At 48.4% G+C, this 27867-nt stretch overlaps 1 protein-coding gene across 1 annotated transcript; it reads left to right on the forward strand.

Annotated features, from left to right (window-relative positions):
- The first annotated feature begins 5523 nt into the window (after window positions 1-5523).
- On the forward strand, window positions 5524-27815 carry BPIFB2 (BPI fold containing family B member 2). Its single transcript, XM_083618888.1, has 16 exons — window positions 5524-5607; window positions 7267-7403; window positions 9383-9488; window positions 9616-9720; window positions 11233-11379; window positions 12384-12441; window positions 13767-13827; window positions 17294-17385; window positions 18096-18290; window positions 18923-18964; window positions 20481-20657; window positions 22239-22306; window positions 22526-22571; window positions 25603-25666; window positions 25822-25898; window positions 27439-27815. The coding sequence occupies exons 2-16, from the start codon at window positions 7298-7300 to the stop codon at window positions 27478-27480; spliced, it is 1386 nt and encodes a 461-aa protein (XP_083475014.1). The 5' UTR covers window positions 5524-5607; window positions 7267-7297; the 3' UTR covers window positions 27481-27815.
- The last annotated feature ends 52 nt before the right edge of the window (window positions 27816-27867 follow it).

The following is a 27867-nucleotide window of genomic DNA, read 5'->3' on the forward strand; positions in this document are numbered from 1 at the left end:
CCCTGGTAGAGGATAGGGCCCGGGACCTCTAAACTATGGTTATTCATGGACCTTAAGGTCCTCTGCGGGGCAGACCAGGAGAGGCAGTCCTGTAGATACAAGGGCCCTAAGCCACAAAGGGCTTTAAAGGACTAGCACCTTGAACCTGACCCAATACTCCACCGGGAACCAGTGCAACATAGCCCCAGACCTCCAGGGATGTCAGCAAGTAGTGCTAAGGACACGTCAGCCAAGGATTTGCCTTTGGAGAGGAAAGAGAGCAAAGCCCTGGCTTAGCTTTTGAGTAAACACTTTCTGTTGAACTTTGAGGAGCCTATGCCCTTTCTGCCATGCTCACACCCTCTCCGTAAGTCGCTGTGGTTTTCTAAGAGCTTTATGCTTGATAAAGCATGGAGGGCTGCCCATCCCATCTCACCAGGTCCTTGGCATTAGTTTTGAATTGCAGAAGCAGAACACAAGGGGGAGGTTCTTCTGAGGGCTCCATCGACACAGCCAAATGGGTGTGGCAGAAATATACAAGCTGTCAACTTTTCCCTTCTCTTGCGACGAATCCTATTCAGAATAAGGGAATTTCCCTTAAAAAAAGGGAAACATTGACAGCTATGGAAATATAGCAATCTGTAAGACATTATCCACATCTTGTGAAATATACTCGGAGTCCTGTAGTGATTTCATGCTCTTTATTGTAGCTTGTAAAACAGTGATTGAATTGCTCCTCAAACCTCAGGCTTTTATTTACATTATTTACACATTGAGTCCTGTCTGATTGGCTCATTCTGCTTCCCTCCTGGAGCCTGATTGGTCTTTTCCTGCAGGCCAATCAGTTGCTGCATTCTAGGATCCTACTTGCCTATTGTTTTAGGATCCAAGCTTAGTACATAACATCTTGCCTCTTTGCCCTACTCACTCCCGGTACCTGCAAGACAATGGTAAGACCGATAGGTTGGACAGCAGTTTTGCATATGTCATCCTCAGCTCCCGCTTGCCAGATTCCTGCAGGCATCTGGCTGGCCACTGTGACAACAGGATGCTGGCCTGATCCAGCAGATACTGCTCTTAGAATCATAGAATTGTAGAGCTGGAAGAAACACCAAGGATCACTTAGTCCCACCCCCCACAATGCAGGGATCTCAACTGAAGCATCCATGACAGATGGCCAGCCAACCTCTGCTTTAAAAACTCAAAGTCCACCACCTTCTGTTGAACAGCCCTCAGAAAGTTCTTCCTGATGTTTAGTGGGAATCTCCTTTCTTGGAAATTGAAGCCATTGGTTCGGGTCCTGCCTTCCAGAGCAGAAGAAAAGAAGTTTGCTCCACCTTCCACATGGCAACCATGAAGATGGCTATCATATTTCCTCTCAATCTCCTGTTATCCAGGCTAAACATACCCAGTTCCATCAACTGTCCTCCTAAAGCTTGGTTGCGTGGCGAGTTCCCAACCCCCCCAGGTGGAAATAATGACACATGACACAATTGTTAAGGTTAATGGGTTAAATAAGGCCACAACTTTATTGGTTACAGGTGATGAGCGCTATTGGCTTAGGCATTGGTCCTATCTGACTTCAGCCCGTCGGCTTGATGTCCATGAAGGGTTAACCACCAGTAGGGGGAGTCCTGCTGATGCACATCAACTAGGAACTCCCCCGGGGTCACCAATAGGGGGCGTGCCTTAGGCCCTCACCTCCCCAGGCTTCGGATTGGCTGACCAGGAGGTGACACGGCTGGAGATCTCTCCAATCGCGCGGGGGCTGGGTTCCAGCTGCCTCACGCGTGGTGGGGCCGTGAAGCCCACAACTCCACCTCCTCCAAAGGGCGGAAGTGGCTTTTCCAGACCCTCGACCATCTTGGTTGCCCTGCTCTGCACACCTTCCAGCTTCTCAACGGCCTTCTTAAAATCTGGGGCTGGAACTGGACATAGCGCTCCAGGTGGGGTCTGACCAAGGCAGAATAGAGTAGGGCCATTACCGTATTTTTCGCCCCATAGGACGCACCGGCCCATAGGACGCATCAAGTTTTTTGGGGGGGAAATAAAGAAAAAAAAATTATTTTCCCCCCAGGCGCTTGTGGTGCCGGCAGCGGGGAGAAGCGCTCTTCTCCCCACCGCCCGCCTTCAGACCAGGTCCGGGGACAGCGGGGAGACGCGCTGTGTCTCCCAGCTGTCCCCGGAGCTTGCGGGGCAGGCGGCGGGGAGAAGCGCTCTTCTCCCCGCCGCCCGCCTTCAGACCAGGTCCGGGGACAGCGGGGAGGCGCAGCGCGTCTGTCCCCGGAGCTTGCGGGGCTGGCGGTGGGGTCTCCCCTCTCACTCTCCAGGCTTCAGCGAAAGCCTGCATTCGCCCCATAGGACGCACACACACTTCCCCTTCATTTTTGGAGGGGAAAAAGTGCGTCCTATAGGGCGAAAAATACGGTACTTCATTTGATTGAAACACTAGACTTCTGTCAATGCAGCCTGGACTTCCATTCACTTTTTTTTGTTAAACTTGTGGTCTGCTAAGGTCTCCAGACTCTTTTCACATGTGCTACTGGCAAACCAGGTGTCACCCATCTTGTATTTGTGCAGCTGGTTATTCCTGCCTAAGTGCTGAACCTTAAGTCATGGGTCAGCAAACTTACCATGCCTCGGGTTGGTGTCTGCAGCGCCGATTGCGCTGTGGGCCGGAGGGCTGGGGAGCGCGTGCCCATACGCGTGCACACACGCTATTTCCGGCGCACTTCAGGGTCGGAGGAGCACCGGAAATAGCTTGTGCACATGTGCATGGGCCTCCTCCAACCCGGTTGTGTACCGGAAATAACACTTGCACATGCACACAAGCTATTTCCGGTGCTCCTCCGACCCGGAAGTGGGCAGCTGCGCAGCGCAGCGCCGGTAAGAGTGGGTGGCAACAGCCGCTGTGGGCCAGATAAACAAGTCCCTCAGGCCTTATCTGGCCTGTGGGCCTTAATTTGGGGACCCCTGCCTGAAGTGATGCTCTCCAGTGTGATGGGCAGGTGAACCCAAAGGTGAAACCTTTGTGGTTTGCTCCTAAGTGGCAGAGAAGGCAGCCCTTTTGTAACGTCAAGCTCTCTTTAGCAAGTCTAGGATCAGGATGCTGAAAGATGGGAAAGGACTCTGAAAGCAAATAAGCCTGCTAGTTCATAACAAAGGGATGCCTAAATGGCTTAGGAATTCAGGAGAAAGAGTGTTGACTCAGAGATGCCCTGCTCTTGCAACTTTCACTGGGGCGTTTCAAAAAGAGCCATTAACACACATACACACCCCGCGCCCACTTCTGGTGCTGTCTCAACAAACAAAAGAGCCAGGAGATTAAATCACATATCCAGGCATGTCGATGCACACAGACCTCCTCTCCTTTGCAAAAGTTATTTGGGCAATGAACTGAATTTTAGGAAACCGGCCGCAGAGTGGGAAGTCACGTTTGTCTGTGGCAGCCAAACCAAGATGATACCCTAACAGCTTAGACAGGGGTCAGCAAACTTTTTCAGCAGGGGGCCAGTCCCTCAGACCTTGGGGGGGGGCGGACTATATTTTGAAAAAAATAAAATAAAAAGAACAAATTCCTATGCCCCACAAATAGCCCAGAGATGGATTTTAAATAAAAGGACACATTCTGCTCATATAAAAACATGCTGATTCCCAGACCATCTGCAGACCGGAATTAGAAGACGATTGGGCTGGATCCGGCCCCCGGGCCTTAGTTTGCCTACCCATGGCTTAGAAGATTAGCTAGAAGGCAACCTTGAAGCCTATGGTTGCTGTGGAATGGTTGAAAGGCTGAGCTTTGAACCCAGAAATGCCTCTCTTGGACTCACTCAGTGCAAGGGAGGGAGAGACTGTGTTGCGTAGTGGTTAGAGTGTTGGGCTGGAGAGGCCCAGGTTCAAATCCACAGACTAACCTACCTCAAAAGGCTGTTGTGAGAACAAAATTGGGGTGGGGAGGAGGACTATGCATGCCCCCTTGGAGGTCCTTGGAGGAAAGGCAGCTAGGACAGGAGCCAATGAAATGATGTGAGGATTACTGAGATAATACAGTTATGTGCCACCCCATTCTCAAAGCAGTGAGAGGCTCTGGGAATTCCAGGTCCTTACCCAGAGTTTGGTTTCCTTGGGATGAAGGTCAGTGGAGACTGTGGAGTTTTTAACATATATGGTTTTACTTACACATTTATACAACTTGAGCATGGACACGGGTGGCGCTGTGGGTTAAACCACAGAGCCTAGGACTTGCTGATCAGAAGGTTGGCAGTTCAAATCCCCACAACGGGGTGAGCTCCCGTTGCACAGTCCCAGCTCCTTCCAACCTAGCAGTTCGAAAGCACGTCAAAGTGCAAGTAGATAAATAGGTACCGCTCCAGCGGGAAGGTAAACAGCGTTTCTGTGCACTGCTCTGGTTCGCCAGAAGCGGCTTAGTCCTGCTGGCCACATGACCCGGAAGCTGTACGCCGGCTCCCTCGGCCAGTAAAGCGAGATGAGCGCCGCAACCCCAGAGTCGGCTATGACTGGACCTAATGGTCAGGGGTCCCTTTACCTTTACAACTTGAGTACAGGATAGGGGGTGCTCACAGCATCAACACCCCAGGAGATATTTCTTCTCCATCAGTCACAGCTTTGGTTCCAGTACAGAGCAAGCCGGTCTCTGTTTCTCCAGCTCAACTCATAGCCCAAAACCGTGGCTGTCCTCCTACCTAGCAGCCAGGTGAGTTGGGGGGAAGGAGGAAAGGCCCACCCATGAGCCTGGAGGGCCTAATAATAATAATAATAATAATAATAATAATAATAATAATTTATTTATACCCTGCCAATCTGTCTGGGTTTCCCCAGCCACTCTGGGCGGCTTCCAACCAAATATTAAAATACAGTAATACATCAAACATTAAAAGCTTCCCTAAAGAGGGCTGCCTTCAGATGTCTTCTAAAAGTCTGGTAGTTGTTTTTCTCTTTGACATCTGGTGGGAGGGCGTTCCACAGGGCGGGTGCCACTACCCATCCCTTCATTGCAGCTCCTGCAACACAGCTTCTTTGGATCAGGACCCTTGAGTGGACAGCGGAGGTCATTGCCTTCCAAAGAAACTTGTTCAGCAGTAGAATCCGCCATTAGATTTTAACTCACATTGGGTAAAGGACCCCAAGAATTCATCCAGATAGACCCCCCTCAGACAAACAATACAAATGAAATGGCTTTCGTCCTTTGCAAAGGAAAAAAAAAGTGTCATAAAGGGCTAGCAGTTCCTGCTGGATCCTAAAGTTTGACTTGGTGGGGGTCTGAATCCCAGATGCCTTGTCATCTCAGAAGCTCTGAGACCTGCTAATCCTCTCCCCGTTTGACCAGGCACGGTGCTTCTTTGAGAGTGATGGATGGATAGATTGATTGGTTGCATCCCAAATATACATTGTGGGTTGTGTGCAGAAAGCAGGCTCCCCATTTTCCCACAAGTAAACGTTTCACGCCCTCGGCAAACCTAAGCTTGACATGTCTCCTGACCTTCAGCTTTTTGCCCACACCTGGTAGCCAAATAAAAGCCAAGTCTCCTTCGCCCACAGAAGCAAGGGAGGCAGCAGAAGTGGTCCAGCCAGTGTCTCTGGGATCTACCACCTTCCCAAAGCAGTAAGGTAAGATCTGAGTCTCTGGGTGGGCTGGCGAGTTCAAGTACCCCGAAAGACAACCATCCAACCTCTCTTTAGAAACCTGCAAGGAAGGAGAGTTTGCCACCTGCAGCCAAAGATACACCACCTTTTCCATTGCACATTAAAAGCCAAAAAATCACAGCATCAGAGAGCTGGAAGAGAAGCTTGTGGCTCAACGCAGGTTGTAACTGCAGCATCCATGACCGATGGCTCTCCAGCCTCTGCTCTATATTATTGTTGTTGTTGTTTGTTGTTGTTGTTTAGTCATTTAGTCGTATCTGACTCTTCGTGATGGACCAGAGCACGCCAGGCACTCCTGTCTTCCACTGCCTCCCGCAGTTTGGTCAAGCTCATGTTTGTAGCTTCAAGAACACTGTCCCACCATCTTGTCCTCTGTCGTCCCCTTCTCCTTGTGCCCTCCATCTTTCCCAACATCAGGGTCTTTTCCAGGGAGTCTTCTCTTCTCATGAGGTGGCCAAAGTCTTGGAGCCTCAGCTTCAGGATCTGTCCTTCCAGTGAGCACTCAGGGCTGATTTCCTTCCGAATGGAGAGGTTTGATCTTCTTGCAGTCCGTGGGACTCTCAAGAGTCTCCTCCAGCACCAGAATTCAAAAGCATCCATTCTTCGGCCATCAGCCTTCTTTATGATCCAGCTCTCACTTATTATTGTTGTTGTTGTTGTTGTTGTTGTTGTTGTTGTTGTTGTTGTTGTTGTTATTATTATTATTATGTCATGCAGTAAGAATGCCCAGGCTGCATAGGTGGGCATGTGCAGAATGTTACTAGTCCTACTGTGGTCTCAACCACAGAGCCTAGGGCTTGCCGATCAGAAGGTCGGCGGTTCGAATCCCCGCGACGGGGTGAGCTCCCGTTGCTCGGTCCCAGCTCCTGCCAACCTAGCAGTTCGAAAGCACGTCAAAGTACAAGTAGATAAATAGGTACCGCTGTGGCGGGAAGGTAAACGGGTTTCTGTGTGTTCTGGTTTCTGTTACAGTGTCCTGTTGCACTAGAAGTGGTTCAGTCATGCTGGCCACAGGACCCGGAAAGCTGTCTGGGGACAAACACTGGCTCCCTCAGCCTGAAAGCGAGATGAGCGCTGCAACCCCATAGTCGCCTTTGACTGGACTTTACCGTATAATAACAATAATAATTTATTATTTATACCCCGCCCATCTGGCTGGGTTTCCTCAGCCACTTTGGGCGGCTTCCAACTACAATAACCTATCAAACATTAAAAGCTTCCCTAAACAAGGCTGCCTTCAGCTGCCTTCTAAAAGTCTGGTAGTTGTTCTTCTCTTTGACATCTGGTGGGAGGGCATTCCACAGGGCGGGTGCTACCACCGAGAAGGCCCTCTGCCTGGCTCCCTGTAACTTGGCTTCTTGCAGTGAGGGAACCGCCAGAAGGCCCTCGGCGCTGGACCTCAGTGTCTGGGCAGAACGATGGGGGTGGAGACGCTCCTTCAGGTATACTGGACAGAGGGGTCTTTTACCTTCTTACCTTGTGAGTGAGTAGGCATTTCAGATTGTAGCAGGTTGAAGGCACTATTTGCTCCCGTGGACCTTCTGTTGCTGGTGTTCAGAAGCTGCAAGATCCTGCGGATTTTGACCATTGTCCTTTCTCTCGTGCCTCTTCCTTTCCCCCTAGGTTGCCCAACGGCTGCACCACAACGCAGAAGATGTTGAAGCTTTGCGTCCTGAGTGTCCTCCTTTGCCTCCTTGTCCCCTCGCAAGGGTCCACCCCAGGGACTGTAGTGAGGGTCAACCAAGAAGCCCTCGAGTATGGTGAGTGCCCTCTCCTTGCACCTTGCATCTCTTGAAGACCTAGACTCAACATTAGTGAATTTTTGCACTCATGCAAGAATTAGCACGAATGACACAGCCCAACCGACTCACGTTCCTGGATGCTTGTAGGTCCTTCGGTGCTCTGTGGTGCTATGCAGTCTATTCAGAACCTCTTCTGAATGGATTTCCCCCCAAATTGATTTTTGAATTCTGAATTTATTGTTATTCATGCTTTATACTATATTTTATGCTGGTTTTTGTTGCATCAATTAAGTGTTTTAAATTTGCTGACCCCGGTTTTTGAACCGGGAAGGGCGGGGTATAAATAAAAATTTATTATTATTATTATTATTCTTCAGAGTAGACGTGTTGAAAGCAATGTGTGAAAGCCCGTGTAGTGTAGTGGCTGGACTAGGACCTGGGAGCAGAGGCGTTGTCTTGCACCCAAGATTGGGAGCTGGGGCTGGCATGTGGGGCACATGCAATGTCATGAATGCAACATGCATCACACATGTGATATCATGCGCACAACACACAACACATCACATTGGTTGAGGAGGCCAATCCTAGAGCCCAGCGTGGCACAGCTTCCTCTCTCATGCTCAGGAGGAGCCAGAGAACAAACTGCTCTCCACGCGGCCTCTTCCACCCCTGCCAGCAGATATCGAAGGGGGCAGAGACTTCTCCACACCCAAGGAGTTGGCGCACCTGCCTGGGAGACACCAGGGTTCAAATCCCCACCTGGCCATGCCGCTCCCTGGGTGGCCATGGGGGCCAGACACTGCCTCTCAGCCTAGCCTACCTCACAAGGTTGTTGTGAGGATTAAATGAGGAGGGAGAGGAGAACCACGTCTGCCACTTTGAGCTCCCGGGAGGAAAAGGTGAGATATAAATGCAACAATCATCCACCACCAGGGCCAGGGCCTTTTCAGTGATGGCTCCGACCTGGTGGAATGCTCTGTCCTATGAGACCAGGGCCCTGCAGGATTTAACTTCCTTCTGTCGGGCCTGTAAGGCAGAGCTATTCCGCCTGGCCTTTAATTTGAATTCAGCCTGATCTTTTATTTCCCTTCTCTTCCTTCTCCCTCCCCTTTTATGAAGATTACCCACTCTGAGACCCCACAGCTAATTCTCCCCTGGTCTCCTCGCTGGCCCAAGGAAGACCAATTCAACCAGCTAGCCCTGGGGATTATCTAATTGATTTTTGAATTTTATTGTTATTCATGTTTTTATACTGTATTTTATGCTGCTTTTATAATTAAGTGTTTTAAATTTGTTGTTAGCCGCCCTGAGCCCGGTTTTTGAACCAGGAAGGGCAGGGTATAAATAAAAAAAATATTATTATTGTTATTATTTTGGAGCTAAGTTGCGCATGCCCATTAATTAGGGCTGCCATATTTCAAAAAGTGAAAATCCGGACACAAAAGTTGTTGAGCTCTTTTTTGGGGGAAATTTGGCCACTTCCGAATGCCATATACTGTACCTGGATTTCCCCAGACATTTTCAACCCATTTTGAAAAATTCCGGCAGGACACATTTTTTGATGGACAAATCCCAGATATGGAATGGAAAACAAGCGAGGTCCCAGCCAAAGAAGAATTGCCACTTCAGCTGGCGGAATATGCTTCAGCTTGCAGACTTAACATATAGAATAAGAGAGCAAGAAGAACATAACGTTTAGAGAAGATTGGGAAATGTTTATTGAATATATAGGGGGAAATTGTGTACACTTGAAAACACAGGCATCATTAAGATAAACTCAACAGTGTAAATAAGTTTTGATGGAAGTAATAATGGAATACTGAATGGTTTATGTAAAACATGCAGGGATTTAGGATATGTAAAATGAACAATGGAAAGGGAAGAAGGGAAGTTATTGATACTGCAAGGATGTTTAAATGAGTATTTAAAATTGCAAAACAGAAAATCTAATAAGAATTATATTAAAAAATGGCCCCTTCTCTTAATTATCTCCACAGTCTGCCAGCAAGGGAAACCATCCTTGCTGCGAGGTCTCATGGTCATCCAGATCCCAAATTTCATGAGCCCACGAACCATTATCGGATCACTTCTGAAGGTCGTGGGGTGAGTGATGTCTCTCGCAGGGGTTTCTGTAACCCAAGGAGGTGGTGGCCCAAAAAAGTCTGGGAACCACTGCATTTGAATATTGATTGCTATTTATTTTTTCCCTCCCCTCCCCCTCCTTTTGCAGAATCCGAGTTTTGAACGCTCAGCTCCCTCATCTCTCCGTGAAGCTGATCCCAAGGACTGGCGTCCAGCTGTCCCTCAGTGCCCAGCTGCACATCAGGGGCAGCGTGTGAGTGACCTGCTTCTGGTTCGGAGTTCTACGGGGTGGTTAACATAGGATACTAGCAGCTGCTATCAGACCCAGGTGTCAGGGCAGGTGCCGCAGGGCCGTGAGCAAGGTAATCTGGAAGGCCTGAATTGCCAGGTGGGTGAGAGGGCCTTGAAATACTTTTTAAAAAGTATTAAGAAGACCGCATGCAGTTTGCAAGCTTCAGCCCATCAGAATATGGTTGCAAATTGAAGAAGAAGAAGAAGAAGAAGAGTTTGGATTTGATATCCCGCCTTTCACTCCCTTTAAGGAGTCTCAAAGCAGCTAACATTCTCCTTTCCCTTCCTCCCCCACAACCAGTGGCGTAGCGTGGGTTGTCAGCACCCGGGGCAAGGCAAGTAATTTGCGCCCCCTAACCCGTGGATTTGCGCCCCCTAACCTGTGGATTTGCGCCCCCTAACCCTAACCCCCAGATGTTGCGCCCGGTGCGGCCGGCCCCCCCTGCACCCCCCACGCTACGCCACTGCCCACAACAAACACTCTGTGAGGTGAGTGGGGCTGAGAGACTTCAGAGAAGTGTGACTAGCCCTAGGTCACCCGGCAGCTGCATGTGGAGGAGCAGAGATGCGAACCCGGTTCACCAGATTACGAGACTACCGCTCTTAACCACTACACCACACTGGCTCTCTGGGAGCATACACTCTCTGGGAGATCTGCTCTCTTCCACTATTGAATACAGATATGGATACGGATACGGATACGGATACGGATACGGATACGGATACGGATACGGATACGAATACGAATACGAATACGAATATTATATTATTTATAACCCGCCCATCTGGCTGGGTTTCCCCAGCCACTCTGGGCGGCTCCCAACAGAATTTTAAAAACAGGATAAAGGATCAAACATTAAAAGCTTCCCTGAACAGGGCTGCCTTCAGATGTCTTCTAAAAGTCAGATAGTTGTTTATCTCTTTGACATCTGATGGGAGGGAGTTCCACAGGGAGGGCGCCACCACCGAGAAGGCCCTCTGCCTGGTTCCCTGTAACCTCACTTCCTGCAGTGAGGGAACTGCCAGAAAGCCCTCAGGGCTGGAGCTCAGTGTCCGGGCTGGATGATGGGGATTGTCTCTCTCTCTTTCTCTCTCCTATTACTTTCTTGATTTATTTATTTTTTTTGGTTCTTTCTTTCTTGATTCCCCCCCCCCCAGAGTTTTAGGTGCAAGTGATGCAAAACAAGAGTTTATGTTGAGCAAACTTTGCTGATAGTAAACTTTGCTGGCACACATGGAGTATGAAAGCTCCATGTTTGCGCACTTGACATTTAATAAGAGGTTGAAAAATTCAATTGTGTAGGAGGTTTTGGAGGAGCAAATTCAATTCAGCTACAGAACTGTGGGCAGGTTAAGTCAGCTCCCATGAGAGCAGCAAGCTATGCCCTCCTTAGTCTTGGGGCGAACGGAGAGGCGTGAGCTCCCTGGGCACCCAGCGCCCTCAACTGACCTTTCCTCTTGCCCCTTGGTGCAGCTTGATTGCTCCAGTGGAGCTGAGGGTGGGCTCCTCCATCCTGCTCGACGTCCGTGTCACGAGAAGCCCCCATGGATTCCCCATCCTGAGCGTCACGGCCTGCAAGTCCCTTCTGGGAGACGTGGACATCCTCCTGGGAGGTAGCAAGTGAGTAGCGGATACCTGTGCGCAGGTTGGGCTAGACTTGTGCTTTCTTGCAAAGGGGATGATGTTTCACCTTAGCTGGATTTTGTTCTCCTACCTTGAAAAAGAGAGCTTTGTTGAGCAGCCTGGGTCTATTGCTAGATTCATCTCCTGCTAGTGAACTCTCATCACCTGAAGAACATTTTTATGTAATCTGAAGAACGTTTTTATCCAATCCCCCGCCGCAATGTCCCACTTGTCTTCCATCGTGGAACTCAAGGTGGCAAGCAGATGGGTCCTAGGCAGTCTCCCTCCACCCCACCCCACAATTTTTGGGGATGCAAATTCTTCTCCCTGGGAGAGAAATCTCAGCCCATAGATTTGCAGAGGGGATGAGGGTGGTGGAAAAAAAGACTAGAGGTCCCTAGGAAAAAGTGGGGTGTGGAAAATGTCACCCTCCTGCCAATGATTCTGTCTCCTTAAAGGTCATTTGTGGGGATGGTCTTTTGTCCCCCTCTATTGTGAATTGTATGGGACGCAGGTGGCACTGTGGGTTAAACCACAGAGCCTAGGACTTGCCGATCAGAAGGTCGGCGGTTCAAATCCCTGCGACGGGGTGAGCTCCTGTTGCTCGGTCCCTGCTCCTGCCCACCTAGCAGTTCGAAAGCATGTCAAAGTGCAAGTAGATAAATAGGTACCACTCCGGCAGGAAGGTAAATGGCGTTTCCGTGTTCCGCTCTGGTACGCCAGAAGCAGCTTAGTCATACTGGCCACAGGACCCGGAAGCTGTACGCCAGCTCCATCGGCCAGTAAAGCAAAATGAGTGCCGCAACCCCAGAGTCGGCCACACCTGGACCTAATGGTCAGGGGTCCCTTTACCTTTTTATTGTGGATTGTGGATGATCACCCCTTGGTTCTCTTCTAATGGAAAAAAAAATATGCATATGAAAGTTGTATGCAAGAGAAAAACGGAAAGTGTTTGAACACTTGCTCTTTCTGATTCTTCTTCTCTGTGTCCTGCTCTCCAGTTTGCTGGGCTTTCTGAAACCCCTTCAGAACCACATCCGTGCTGTCTTGGTTGACAAGGTAAACTGCTTTGCTCATTCCTGTCCATTTTAGCACGCGCGCGCACACACACGCACACACACACACACACACACACACACACACACGAGAAAGGTCTTTGCTCTGGACCTGATCATGAGGCAATGTGAGGCAGTCATCTCAAGCAACCGAGTTTCTTGGGTTCTGCAGGGTTGCTGTCGACAAAGAGCGTTGGGATGTGAGAGGCAGTATGCCTTGGACTTGCCTCTTGCATGGCGAGTTCCCGCCCCACCCCCAGCGGAAATAAAGACACATGACACAATTATTAAGGTTAATGGGCTAAATAAGGCCACAACATTATTGGTTACAGGTGATGAGCGGTATTGGCTTAGGCACTGGTCCTAACCAACTATATCTGACTTCAGCCCATCCGCTTGAAGTCTGGGAAAGGTTAACCACCAGTAGGGGGAGTCCTGCTGATGCACATCAACGAGGAACTCCCCTGGGGTCACCAATAGGGGGCGTGCCTTAGGCCCTCACCTCCCTAGGCTTCGGACAGGGCCACGCCCCCCGGAATCCTTTATCAGACTAGCCTTCAATATGTGGGGCAGGTGATGGCGCTTCCTCCCCTCTTCCATGTATAGAGCAATACCAATGCCTAACCGCCAATACCTGGAAAGTTGTGATGATTTGCTATGAGGTAGGCGCCTCAACCAGGCCCCTCAACGGTGACCAACCAAGGTCCATAGCAAGGTCAAGGAACGAAAACCTTATAGGGCGGGAGGGTGGGCAGGCGGGGAAAGAGGGAGATCCCTGGCCACGTCCTGGTTTAAATAAGGCAAGCCACACCCCCAGAGCCAGCCGATTGGCTGGCCAGGAGGTGACACGGCCGGGAATACCCCCAATCGCATGGGGGCTGGGTTCCGCAACTCCACCTCCTCCAAATGGCAGAAGTGGCTTTCTCCTCTCTCCCCTCCCTCTCCCTAAGGACAATAAGACATGGATGAAAGGGTAAAACAATCAGAGATGTGGAAGGGTTGGGGGAAAGCGAGGCAGTGGCTCTATGACCCCCTCTGGCTCCTACAATTTAAGAAGGATACAGACAAGCTGGAGGGTGCACAGAGGAGGGTGACCAAGGGTCTGGAAACCAAGCCTGATGACTAACGGTTGAGGGAGTTGGGTATGTTTAGCCTGGAAAAGAGGAGACCGAGAGCAGATATGAGAGCCAGCTTCAGACACGTTGCCACAAGGTAGGGTGGCCCACAGCGATCTGTTGATGAAACTCTCGCGTGACGAGACAAAGAGCAAACCCCTTGCAGCTGACTCACTGACCCTCCTTCCCCACCCCTCACTTCCCTTTCACACAGATGTGCCTGAGCCTCTCCAGTGTGGTCCTGGGACTGAATGCCAGGCTGGGCACTTTGGTTGGTAAGTTGCCGCATGAAGGGAGGAGCTTCTGGGTTCCTCTGCCCGCCCATCCCATAACTCATAGCAGAATCGAGGGTTATCTGTGCACCGCACATTGCGGAAACGCAGAGTAAAAAAATATTCTATTGTTATCAACAACAACAGCAGCATCAACAATAATAATAAAAAATTAAGAAGTGCACCACCTCCCAATGGTGAAACAGCCATGTAATGCATTTCAATGCATTTAAATTGACAGGTGTGAATGCAAGGGCCATTACAAAATGCACCAGAGAAAGGACTTCTTCACAGCTTAGGACCCTCGTACCTACGGGACCGCCTCTCCGGATATGCCCCTTAAGGACCTTAAGGTCCATAAATAGCAACACCCTAGAGGTCCCGAGCCCTAAGGAAGTCAGATTAGCCTCAACCAGAGCCAGGGCCTTCTCAACACTGGCCCCGGCCTGGTGGAACGCTCTGTCTCATGAGACCAGGGCCCTGCAGGATCTGATTTCTTTCCGCAGGGCCTGTAAGACAGAGTTGTTCCGCCTGGCCTTTGGCTTGGAATCAACTTGATCCCCTCCCCCTCTTTCCTTTTTTCCTTCTGTGATGGAACTCCTATTTGGGGACTTCCCTGGCTTTTTTCTGGCCCACGTAGGACCAGGCTGGATAGTCGGCCTTGGTGAAGACTTGACGTTTCCATCCCCAAAAAAGTTTTTGAGTTTCTGCTGAAATGAGGCTGCATTTTAATGTTGTGTTTCAATCTTGTTTTTTAAATTGTATTTCAATCAATTGTTTTATATCTGGTGTTAGCCGCCCTGAGCCCGTTCTTGGCTGGGGAGGGCGGGGTATAAATAAATTTATTATTATTATTATTATTATTATTATTATTATTATTATTATTATTCAGCGCATAGTTAAACTATGGAACTCCCTTCCATGGTAAGGGCCGCCAGCCTAAGTAAAGGTAAAGGGACCCCTGACTGTTAGGTCCAGTCGTGGCCGACTCTGGGGTTGTGCGCTCATCTCGCTTTATTGGCCGAAGGAGCCGGCGTACAGCTTCCGGGTCATGTCGCCAGCATGACTAAGCCACTTCTGGTGAACCAGAGCAGTGCACGGAAACGGCGTTTACCTTCCCGCTGGAGTGGTACCTATTTATCTACTTGTACTTTTGAAGTGCTTTCGAACTGCTAGGTTGGCAGGAGCAGGGACTGAGCAACAGGAGCTCACCCCGTCGCGGGGATTCAAACCGCCGACCTTCTGATCGGCAAGTTCTAGGCTCTGTGGTTTAACTCACAGCACCACCCACGTCCCAGGCCAGCAGCCTAGATGGCTTTGAATGAGGATTGGGCAAATTCATGGCGGAGGGGAGAGCTATTGATGGCTACTAGGCAGGATGGTCTGACTCCACAGCTGGAGGCAGCAGTGCTTCTGAATTCCAGGCGCTAGAAGCCACAGGAGGGGAGGATGCTCAAATCCTGTTCAGTTGCTGTGAGAACAGGATGCTGGACTAGATGGGCCAATGGCTGATCCAATAAGCTCTTTATATATCCTTAGAATTTCTCATGATGGCATCGGAAAATGCCAACGATGAGAGGAAAGGTGAAGAAAGGGGGAACAGCCTGAGTCTTTTACATAACTTGCTTGCAAAGGGATTGGGCAGAAAACCAACCCACCCGATAGGTGTGGAGACCTTGTTGATGCAAGGTTGAGCTCAGTTTACCTGTTGGAGGAGCAACTTCCTCTTTGCTCTGCTCCAGAGCCCAGTGTCAGTTTCTCCCGAGCCCCTCTGTCCTTTTTTGATCCCTCTTAATTGGAAAATTAAATATGCTTTAAGGGCCGTGTAAGGAGGAAGGTCAATATTGACCAGCACCTGCTCAGTCAACAGAAGATTACAAGAGCCAGCTTCCTGCACCAAGGTCCTGGAGCTGAGCCAGCTGGGAATATATTTTGGAGAATTGCAGTGGTGTGTGGGTTCCTGGAGACTGTTTTCAAATGTTGGGGAGCCTTGAGGGTTCCTTTTCTTTTGAGTGTATCAGAGGTATTTTGCTGAGAAAACAGCTTCAAGGTTCATTCTCTGGCTGGCTCTCTGTTGGCCTACTGGCTTTGACCAGGTTCATACTGGTTCTCTTATGAGATCTTGGGGCTGTGCGGTTTTGTGTGGGTTCTCATAGGCAGTTCTAACAGCAAGCCAGCAGATCTGGGTCAAGGGCAGAGCTTCTCCATGTTCAGGATACCCACACAGCCCCATTGGGTAGATCTCAGGCATCCCCTATAGAAGGTTCAACTTCAGTCCTCCATTCTGAGGCTGCTGAGATAGCAAAGACCACTGTAAGGCAGAGTAGAACCTAATTTGTTATCAACACAAAAATATGATGCTTCAGTGTGCAGAGTCAGCCCATTGATCCGTCTAGTGGCTGTATGATTATAGTTCGATAACAAATTATTTTGCATCCTTTCTTATTTCTCTAACTAGAGATTGCAAGCTTGTAGCAGGGATTCTCCTCACGGTTAAAAAGCACACAACTTTATTGAAAATTGTAAAAACAATTGCGAAACACAAAGTGTTGTCTCCCAAGAATGCATGTACAGATGTTACGTGTTGTATGCAGCCATCCATATGGCATCAAAACAAACTTGGGAAATCTTTTCTATTACAGATTAAGCTCACAGGATAGGTTTCAGTCTAAAGCGTTCAGGTCATTTCTCGATAGTGGTGTACTTTTAAATCTTACTCTTCTTACTCACAACATTTATACCCTGCTCTGCAGTATATATATATAAAAAGGCCCTCAGATTGGCTTATATAAACCAGTACTACTGGTAAGTCCTCGGTCCCTGACGTCAAGCTCTCTGTCTTAAAAGACACAACACACAAGGAAAGAGGAAGGTGAGAGAAGGAGGAAAAAGCAAATTCATGCATAAGTTCTTAAAAGTTGCAGCTGATGCCCGTGGCAGTTCTTAGTGTCTTCACAGAATCTTAGGACTTTGGAGTTGGGGGGACCCAGAGGGTCATCTAGTCCAGCCCGCCGCAATGCTGGATTCTTAAATTGCATTTTAACCTGTATTTAAATTGGGGTTTTTTCTCTCTTCTCCCTCTCTTTTTCCCCTATTATGTTTTTACTGTGATTTTGTTTTATTGGTGTTAGCCACCCTGAGCCGGGGGAGGGCGGGGTATAAATAAAATTTATTATTATTATTAATTTATTATTATTATTATTATTATTATTATTATTATTATTATTATTATGCCCTCGATAAAGAGCAGTCCTGCCCTTGAATCACCCTCCAGATCAGACCCAGGAGCACAGGTAGTGGACAGGGTCCAGACCAGGGGCCAGGGCACCTTGTACAGTACTTGAATTGGAAGGTACTTCATTACGACGATTGATTTATGAATGATGATGAAACTGCAGAGCTAAAACTGCACACAGAGCCCTCGGTGTAACCCAATGTCCTTTTTGTGCCATCATTTTGACCCCTGCAGGCCTGAATTCCATCAACCCCATGTCAAGCCTCCAGTACGCCATGATGGAAGATCCTGAGATCACCGAAGATTACATCGATTTGGATTTAAACGTAGGTTCCCTACACCCCACCCCAAGCCCGCAGGGCTCCCACTTAGCCTGGGAACCAGACCTCGCATGAACACTGATGTGCCATATAGCTCAGGAGCAGGACAGCTGCCCTGCATGTAGAAGGTCCCAGGAAGATCTCCAGTTAGGAGCGAGGAAGTCTTCTGCTAATGGGCACTGTAGACCCGCCTTCCCCAACCTGGTGCCCAACAGATCTTTTGGACCACAAGACATATCTGACATAGCCAGCTGGACTCGTAGTCCAAAATGACCGGAGGGGATCAGGTCGTAGAAGATGGATGGAAACAATATTGATGGATCCTTGGTTTGTCTTGCAGTATAACCTGGAAAATGATGACCAAAAGTCCAGTGGTAGAATTATTATCAATTTACGATAGAGTAGGAGGTTCACAGGCTATGAAGGACTTGCTCACAAATCTATTGACAGCTGGACGAACTATGATAGCCAGGAAGTGGAAGGGGCAAGCAGAATATAAAATGGAAGAATGGTACAAGGAGGTGTGGGATATAGCTATTAACGATAAATTAGCGCCAGCCAGTAAGGTAAGATGGGGAATATGCAGGAGAGATGATTTTGAGGAGATATGGAGGATTATTTGTAGAGGCAGGAAATGCTTCTGCATACCAGTCGTTGGAAAACGGAGGAAGGGAGATGGCACTTAATTCTCTCTGTCTCTTCCCAAATCTCTGCAGGCTGTCATTGCGCTGATGGGGAAGCCAGTCGACTTCGAAACCGCTGGCCCTCTGCCCCCCTTCTCTCTGCCGCCCCCAGAGACGGTTTCCGACGACTCCATGGTGAACATGGGTCTCTCGGAGCATCTCTTCGCCAGTCTTTTCGCCAGCCTGGAGCAATCGGGAGCCCTGAACCTCCAAATCGGAGGCCAGTCGGTCAGTAGATGGAGTGTGATTTGTGCGTAGCGAATGCCACCCTAAGCCGAGCCGAGCCCAAACCTGTTTATTTATTTCCCAACATTTATACCCTGCTTGATTGCAATACACACACACACACTCACACTCAAAGTGGTTTATGGAAAATATAAAACAATGGAATCACCAATGAGAAGAAGTCACAGCAATAATTTAATTATTTAAATATCCTTTATTCATAAAAAAAATATTTGCCTACAGCTGTGTGATTTACAAAAATCTATCAAAGCAGTTGCCTTTGTTGTTGTTGTTGATTATGTTTATTTAAATCCCTCCTTTTTCCCTGTCAAGGACTCGAAGTGGCTTACAGATAAAATAGAAACTGCTAAACACATAGGGAAACAATTTTTAAGAAGGAATTAAACACACACACACACACATGCAAGTTTAAACTTGCATGTATGTATGTGTGTGTGTGTATATCTACACACTATTCTAAAAGAAAAAAAAGTGTTTGCAGATAATGCAGAAACGGGACAGACTTCTGGAAACAGACAAACCTGGAATGCCCTGGACTCTCAGAGCAGGGAGACACAGGGGAGATCCAAGCTGTTCCTAAGGCCCGAGACTGAGAATTCTTTGCTTCTTTTCAGAGCCACCTCACCACCTCCATGCTGGAGCAGGCCATCCCCTCGGTAAGTAATGTCCAGGAACCAATGCAGGGCTGGCGAACCCTTTATTTGATCTGAGAGGTATTTTAAGGTAAAGGTAAAGGGACCCCTGACAGTTAGGTCAAGTCGTGGCCGACTCTGGGGTTGTGACGCTCATCTCGCTTTATTGGCCGAGGGAGCCGGCGTACAGCTTCCGGGTCATGTGGCCAGCATGACTAAGCCGCTTCTGGCGAACCAGAGCACCGCACGGAAACGCCGTTTACCTTCCCACCATTTACCTTTCCGCCAGAGTGGTACCTTTTTATCTACTTGCACTTTGACGTGCTTTCGAACTGCCAGGTTGGCAGGAGCAGGGACTGAGCAACGGGAGTTCACCCCGTCGAGGGATTCGAACCGCCGACCTTCTGATTGGCAAGTCCTAGGCTCTGTGGTTTAACCCACAGCGCCACCCGCGGACCATAGCTGTCAACTTTTCCCTTTTCTTGCGAGGGATCCTATTCAGAATAAAGGAATTTCCCTTTAAAAAGGGAAACGTTGACAGCTATGCCAGGGACGGGGTACACATGGGCATGCAACTGCCTAATGGCATCGGCGTCACCCAGGGGATTGCAGCTGCAGAGATAAGAAAAGAAGAGTTGTTCCATTGTCTGGAGAGGTCGCTTCCTGGTTCGCATAGAGAAACAATTTTCAACGGAGCCCGGCAACAGAAGCGTGCAGCTGTATTGAGGCAGCGCTGGGTGTTGACATTTTGCGCCCCTAACAATTTTGTGCCCAGAGCAACCGCCCCTTGTGGTTCCCCCCACTACGTCATTGGGTAGAGCGTCTCTGCCAGGGCTAAAGGGGCCTGATTCTGCATAAGGCAGCTAAAAAAGCCAATGCAATTCTTGGCTGCATCAATAGGAGTATAGCATCTAGATCAAGGGAAGTAATAGTGCCACTGTATTCTGCTCTGGTCAGACCTCACCTGGAGTACTGTGTCCAGTTCTGGGCACCACAGTTCAAGAAGGACACTGACAAACTGGAACGTGTCCAGAGGAGGGCAACCAAGATGGTCAAAGGCCTGGAAACGATGCCTTATGAGGAACGGCTAAGGGAGCTGGGCATGTTTAGCCTGGAGAAGAGGAGGTTAAGGGGTGATATGATAGCCATGTTCAAATATATAAAAGGATGTCACATTGAGGAGGGAGAAAGGTTGTTTTCTGCTGCTCCAGAGAAGCGGACACGGAGCAATGGATCCAAACTACAAGAAAGAAGATTCCACCTAAACATTAGGAAGAACTTCCTGACAGTAAGAGCTGTTCGACAGTGGAATTTGCTGCCAAGGAGTGTGGTGGAGTCTCCTTCTTTGGAGGTCTTTAAGCAGAGGCTTGACAACCATATGTCAGGAGTGCTCTGATGGTGTTTCCTGCTTGGCAGGGGGTTGGACTCGATGGCCCTTGTGGTCTCTTCCAACTCTATGATTCTATGATTCTATGATTCTAGGTGTGCGATGGGCCACAACAATGCAAATAACAACCCCCTCCTTCCATTCCCACTATAGATCTCAAAGCGTTATCCCCAGGCTGTTGCCTTGATGCTCAACGTGGTGGTCAGCAAGTTCCCCATCATCAGCTTCCATGAGGGCGCAGCGATCCTGCGCCTCAGTCCCGCCATCCAGGTGGGCGTGGCTGAATCCGGATCTTTCCAACAGTCGCAGGCACTCTTCACCTTGGGCGTGGTGAGTGAAAGCAGCTAGCCTTTGTTTCCTTGTTCTCCTGCTTTGGCGACTTGCCGCTCTCAGGGAGATGACGGCTCACTCAGGACGAAGGCTGGATGTCAAAGCCCGTTGTGCTGGGCTCCGTCTGAATGCAGCCTGGATGAGTCTCGCAGTGCAAATGCACACCTGTGTGTGAACCGCCATCTACAATGGTTGCACATCCATATGGATCTCCTAAGGGACCATCTCACCTCATATATCCCTGCGCTACAACTTTGCTCCTCGGATGAGGGCACTGCTGAGAGCACCACGTGACCTAGAGATGTGCTTAGTATGTACTAGAACCTGGGCTTTTAGTGTTGCAGCTCCAGCCCTCTGGAACGAGTTGCCAGCTCAAATAAGACAAGTGTGTAGCACATTGATGTTTTATGCATTTTCCTCTTGCAAATCAAGCAAGCAAAGCCTGTAAGATGAAGTCTTCTCTTGAAGTCTAACCTGGTCATTTTAGGGAAAATTAATTGTACTATTGTAGAAATGGGGCTATTTCTTTTAGTTTACCAAGTCTGCAATTTTTATTTACAGTCTGTATTTTATCATACTATCCACCTCTTTGGCAGCTTTCAATTGTCAAGTGGTTTATAAATATTTGCACTTGTCCATCGACACTCTGGAGACTGAGTGTGCCTGCCCATGTAGGATTTTAAAATATAGGATTTCTGCTCTCAGTGGGCAATGGGTTGGGCGAGCTGTGGGTGGGTCAGAGAGCTGAAGCAAGCTGCACAGGCAGCGGTGGTGGGGGGGTGCGGCAGGTTGGGGGAGGTGTAAAAGGAAGAGGGTTGACAGTAGGTGGGGGAGGTGTAAAAGGAAGAGGGTGGGTTCAGTAGGGTGTGGGGTGTGTGTGACAAGCAACACAAGCTCCTATTATCACTACAGTTGTGCCTTGGTTGTCGAACACCTTGGTACTCGTACGTTTTGGCTCCCGAACTTTCAAAACCCGGAAGTGAGTGTTCCGGTTTTTGAACTTTTTTTGGAAGCCGAACATCTGATGCGGCTTCTGCTATTGTTTCTGGTGCACCTGTGCAATTGGAAGCCAACCGGAAGCCGTGCCTTGATTTTAGAAGTCGAAAGGACTTCTGGAACGCATTCTGTTCAAAAACCAAGGTACGACTGTACAGTCATACCTCGGGTTGAAGCTGCTTCAGGTTGAGTGCTTTCTGGTTGGCAACCTGGAAGTAATGGAGCGCGTTACTTCCAGGTTTCGCCGCTCACACATGCGCAGATGATAAAAATGATGTCACGCGCATGTGCAGAAGTGGCGAATTGTGACCTGTGCACGCACAGACGCGCAGTCGCGGGTTGCATTCGCTTCAGGATGCAAGCGGGGGTCCAGAACGGATCCCGTTCGCATCCTGAGGTACCACTGTATATTACTATTGCTATTGCTATTGCTATTAAAATTTGAATACCACCTTCATTTGAAGATCATAGCATGGTTCACAACATAAAAGTATTATAAACAAACAAGGAAACAAACAAACAAAGGATAGAGCCTTTGTAGCTTTCTCTCATGAAAATGACCCCCTCCCGGTCTTCTGTTTGCAGGACCTGATCTTAGCTGTCAAGCTGGATGTCACAATTACAAGTCTCCATCTGACAGTTGCCGTCCATGGGTGAGTTCAGTCAGACATTTTACTTTCCTTACCATTTTACTTCCTGCCTCACCCCGCCCCCCTGACGAGGGCCAACTGTTTTCTGCTTTCGTTGTGGCGAAGGAGGAAAGGGACCCTCCAGTCCCCGTCCTTTCCTCAGGGACCTGATGGACTTGAGTGTCCAGTTCAGTGGTGCAGCTGATGCCATCATGGCTCATGTCATTCTACTTTGTCTTGCAGAGATGTTGGTCTGGAGGTGGAGTCTTCTAGCGTGGAGATAACAGAGGTACGCCATCTGCCTTCTGCCTTCCTTGCTGCGCTCCATGGACGTAGCCAGGATTTTTGCTTGGGGGGGATTTAGCTGGGGTGGTGGTGGTTTGCTGTGTGTTTTACGCCCATGCTGTGCTCCCAAGTGGGTCCCATAGCTGTTCTGAGCCTGTTTAGGCCACGTCTTCTGCAGTATCCCAAGACTCTAGGGGGCTCTGGGTGCTTGAGCACCCACAAAAAAATTGTTGTGGGTGCTCAGCTCCCACACCGCAGGGTCCTTGACACAACCCCTGAGGTTCTACAACAGGGGTCAGCAAAATTTTCTCTGGCCGGCTTCCAACAAAATATTAAAATACAGTGGTCTGTTAAACATTAAAAGCTTCCCTAAACAGGGCTGCCTTCAGATGTCTTCTAAAAGTCTGGTCGTCGTTGTTCTCTTTGACATCTGGTGGGATTCCAGATGTGTAAAAGCCCCAGGTCTGACCCTTAGAGACATCTCTAACTTTTGGTTTCTCCTACTGTACGTTGATCCTCTGTGTTGTTTCACCAGCAATGAATTGTAGCCTCTCTGCAGAGGGCTGTTTCATTCTTACTCTGTGCGCACGTGTATCCGGGGACCAGGCGGCCCAAACCTCCCTTGCGTATGGGGGAAGGACCACAGGGCAGTGGGTGTCACACCCGTTTTGCTTGCAAGAAGTCACAGGTTCACTTCCTGCCATAATAATAATAATAATAATAATAATAATAATAATAATAATACTACTACTACTACAGTGGTGCCTCGCAAGACGAAATTAATTCGTTCCGCGAATTTTTTCGTCTAGCGAATTTTTCGTCTTGCGAAGCACGAAATCCCATAGGAATGCATTGAAAATCAATTAATGCGTTCCTATGGTCAAAAAAAGTCCAAACAAAGCCAAATTTGGTACAACAAGAGGTTATTAAGTGCTCTTTAAAGTCACACATACTGTAAAGAGCATTTCAAAATTCAAACCCAGAATTTTTTTAAAAAAACAGCAGAGTGGCCCAATGGTCACAGAAAATCATAAAAATGCAGAAAAAAAACACAAGCTTCCAGATTCTTGCAAACCCATCCCCAACACCAAGTCCTTGAATTCCAAACACCCCAACCCAAAATCCAACCCCCCCAAAAAAAGTTTTAAAAGCTTAACTTACCAAATGGCTGCAAAAGAAGTTTTGGAAAAGCTTCAAAAATCACCAAAGTCTTTAAAAACCTCAAAAAAGGCTACTATGTACACTGCGTTCTATGAGTTGCTCCTCGAAGTCAAGTCGCAACTGTATTAACGGTGTTAAGAAAAAGGAAACAAACTTGCAAGACGTTTTCATCTTGCGAAGCAAGCCCATAGGGAAATTCGTCTTGCGAAGCAGCTCAAAAAACGGAAAACCCTTTCGTCTAGCGAGTTTTCCGTCTTGCGAGGCATTCGTCTTGCGGGGCACCACTGTAATAATATATTATTTATACCCCACCCATCTGGCTGGGTTTCCCCAGCCACTCTGGGTGGCTCCCAACCGAATATTAAAAACGCAATACAGCATTAAACATTAAAAGCTTCCCTAAACAAGGCTGCCTTCAGATGTCTTTTAAAAGTAAGATAGTTGTTTATTTCCTTGACATCTGAAGGGAGGGCGTTCCACAGGGTGGGCGCCACTACCGAGAAGGCCCTCTGCCTGGTTCCCTGTAACCTCGCTTCTCACAGGGAGGAAACTGCCAGAAGGCCCTCGGCGCTGGACCTCAGTGTCTGGGCTGGACGACAGCATCTGCTGGTAGGGCTGTGACGCAGCCCTGAGTCTACAACCCTGGGGAGTCACTGCAAGACATGGAAGAATCTGTCCATTTCAGCTGCTGTGGTTTCTCTTTCTTCCATTCTTAAATTCAGTTCTCCACATTTTGCAGCAATTTGTGATGTTTAATAAAGTGAAACTTCTCTAGCATCTTAGTGCAAATTTTGCCTAGTAAACCCATTTTTATATGCAGTTTTGACTGAAGAGGCATTTTTTTGCGAGCAATTTCCCCATATGCAATGTATTTTTTGCCTCTTATATCTTCATTTGCATACACTCTTCCCTTCACCACATGCATTCTTGTAAACGTTGGTTGCTTTGAGAACTGCATCGCAAAATTCAGGCGAGTGCGGATTTCAAAGCCTAGTCCTGTGTTTCGGTCTGCCTATTGTTTCGAAACGTGTGAATTGGATAGAATAGGCTTTCGGTGCTTCGTCAATCAAATTTCTCCCCCATTCCTAGTTGCTGTCAGTCAGCACAGATGAAATTGTGCTAGGAAGACCGGTGGTCTGACTCTGCATAAGGGAGCTTCCTTTGCTCCTCTGTGATCACTCATGTCAAGATCTGGGATCAACCTTCAAGGTCTTCTGGGAAATGATCTATAATGAAATTAAGAAGGTTCTTAAGTGTACCTTTCATAAGAAACCAGAGGCCTTTCTCCTGGGCATGGTAGGCCAATTGGTGTCAAGGAAAGATAGGACGTTTTTTATGTATGCTACAACAGCAGCAAGAGTACTTTTAGCAAAGTATTGGAAGACACAAGAACTACCCACGCTGGAAGAGTGGCAGACCAAGGTGATAGACTACATGGGACTGGCTGAGATGACGGGCAGAATCCGCGACCAAGGGAAAGAGACGGTGGAAGAAGATTGGAAGAAATTTAAAGTTTACCTTAAGAACTGTTGCAAAATTAATGAGTGTTAAAATGTCATGGGTAAGGCAAAATAGAATTGCAGGGACAAACAATTGGATATGAGAAAAAGGATATAAAAAAAGTGTTATAAGAAACTGAAATTAGGGGTTGCTGGAAAGATTTAAAACAGGGATGCAGAAAAGGGAGGTATGGGGAAGTCGCTGAAAGAAGGCTTAAGAAAAAGAGGTTATTAAATTATACGTGTTTATATGTTTGTTTGTCTATGTATTATTAGTTGTAAAGTGTTTTAATTCATGTTGGAAAATCAATAAAAAATTATATAAAAAAAGAAAAAGATCTGGGATCAACCCATTGCCTTTTCTCTCCCTGGCAGATCTCCTATTTGAGAAGGGTGATCCTCTCCGAATTTCAGGATGCTTTCCTGGCTCACATAAACGGTAATGCAGGCGAATCGCTTCAACAGCAGCTCCACTGAGGTCCTAGGAGCTCAGCACCTAGAGGGAGGGGGGCTGCATGAAGAGCATGGGCCCTTGCCCCACAGTTGCCCCATCAAGTTGGGGGTGTTGACCGTGTTGTCTTTTTCCGTTTGCAGCTGCTCTGAGTGTGGGGATCTCTCTTCCCAAGCTCAGCAACGTCCAGTACATCGAGCCCGAGATCGAAATTCATGAGGTGAGACTCCTTGGGCTGCGCTGCCTCCGTCCTTTCCTTCACCCCCACTTATTTAGCTAAGACATCCCCAAATCACCTGCCTGAGGGTTTCCCCACAATGGGAATCTGGTTAGCCACTGTGAGAACAGGACGCTGGACTAGATTGTGGGCCCTTTGGCCTGGTACAGCTGATGTTCTTCTGGGTGGTCCAAGATGAACACAACAGCTGAAAATGCTCAAGGTCTTCTCCTTAAACTCTGAGCATAACTGAGGTCAGATTGGCCCACCTTTGGAAAACATGGCAGCCTGTCCATAGTAGTAGTAGTAGTAGTAGTAGTAGTAGTAGTAGTAATAATAATAATAATAATAATAATAATAATAATAATAATAATAATAATTTATTATTTATACCCCGCCCATCTGGCTGAGTTTCCCCAGCCTCTCTGGGCAGCTCCCAATCGAGTGTTAAAAGCAATACAGCATTAAATATCAAAAACTTCCCGAAACAGGGTTGCCTTCAGATGTCTTTTAAAAATAAGATAGCTGCTTATTTCCTTCACATCTGAAAGGGAGGGTGTTCCACAGGACGGGCGCCACTACCGAGAAGGCCCTGTGCCTGGTTCCCTGTAACCTCACTTCTCACAATGAGGGAACCACCAGAAGGCCCACGGCGCTGGACCTCAGTGTCCGGGTAGAACGATGGGGGTGGAGATGCTCCTTCAGGTATACTGGACCGAGGCCGTTTAGGGCTTTAAATTTAAACCCTTTGAATTGTGCTCGGAAACATACAGGGAGCCAATGCAGATCTCTCAGGACCGGTGTTGTGGTCCTGGTGGCCACTCCCAGTAACCAATCTAGCTGCCGCATTGTGGATTAATTGCAGTTTCTGGTTCACCTTCAAAGGTAGCCCCACGTAGAGCGCATTGCAGTAGTCCAAGCGGGAGATAACTACAGCATGCACCACTCTGGCAAGACAGTCTCCGGGCAGGGAGGGTCTCATCCTGCGTACCAGATGGAGCTGATAAACAGCTGCCCTGGACACAGAATTGACCTGGGCCTCCATGGACAGCTGTGAGTCCAGAATGACTCCCAGGCTGTGCACCTGGTCCTTCAGGGGCACAGTTACCCCATTCAGGACCAGGGAGTCCTCCACACCTGCCTGCCTCCTGTCTCTCCCCCCCACCCCGTCCGGGCAGAACGATGAGGGTGGAGACACTCCTTCAGGTATACTGGACTGAGGTCTTTTAGGGCTTTACAGGTCAGCACCAACACTTTGAATTGTGCTCGGAAACGTACTGGGAGCCAAATGTTGTTGGGCCACATACGACTGCCATCATTGCTGACCCTTGGCTATGCTGGTTGGGCTGATGGGATTTGGAGTGCAACACCATCTGAAGGGGCACTGTGTTGGCTCCTGAGTTCCATCTTGCACCCAGTCTCCTGAGCCCCAGAAATAAACTGCTTCTGTGTAGGATAATTTGAACACCTTTCCATATTGTTCCTCTACCCAAGATCCCTCTGGCAGCATGTATTGACTCTTCTCTTGCCTTTTAACTTACAGGGTTATGCTCAGGTCAACTGTGACCTTGACTACCAGCCCTGAGCTGAAAAGAAGAGCACAGAGTTCTCCTCTGCAAGGCATATTTATCTCTGCTCTTTGCACCTGCAAATCCTTTCGCTTAAGAATGAAGGAGAGCCTACCTTTCTTTGCTGCATGAAATAGAGGAAACACACCTGGTGGTTTGGCAGCAGGCGATGAACAGGGGTGTGATCTGGAACTCATTCACTCAGAAATAAGGCCTGCCAATTTAAAGGAAACTTACTTCCCAGTAACGCACGGGTTCATGCATTCATTAAGTGTTCTGCTTTCTCAATTCTTTTCCTGTAAATGTTGTTGAGTGAAATAAATACTATGGGCAGCAATCGAGCCAAAGCAAAGTGTGTTGATTACAATGGATTCTTAACTTTTCCTGCGGAAATCAATGGGATT

Source organism: Podarcis filfolensis (genome assembly GCF_964270895.1).
Source record: "Podarcis filfolensis genome assembly, chromosome: 6".
NCBI classification, from domain to species: Eukaryota; Metazoa; Chordata; class Lepidosauria; order Squamata; family Lacertidae; genus Podarcis; species Podarcis filfolensis.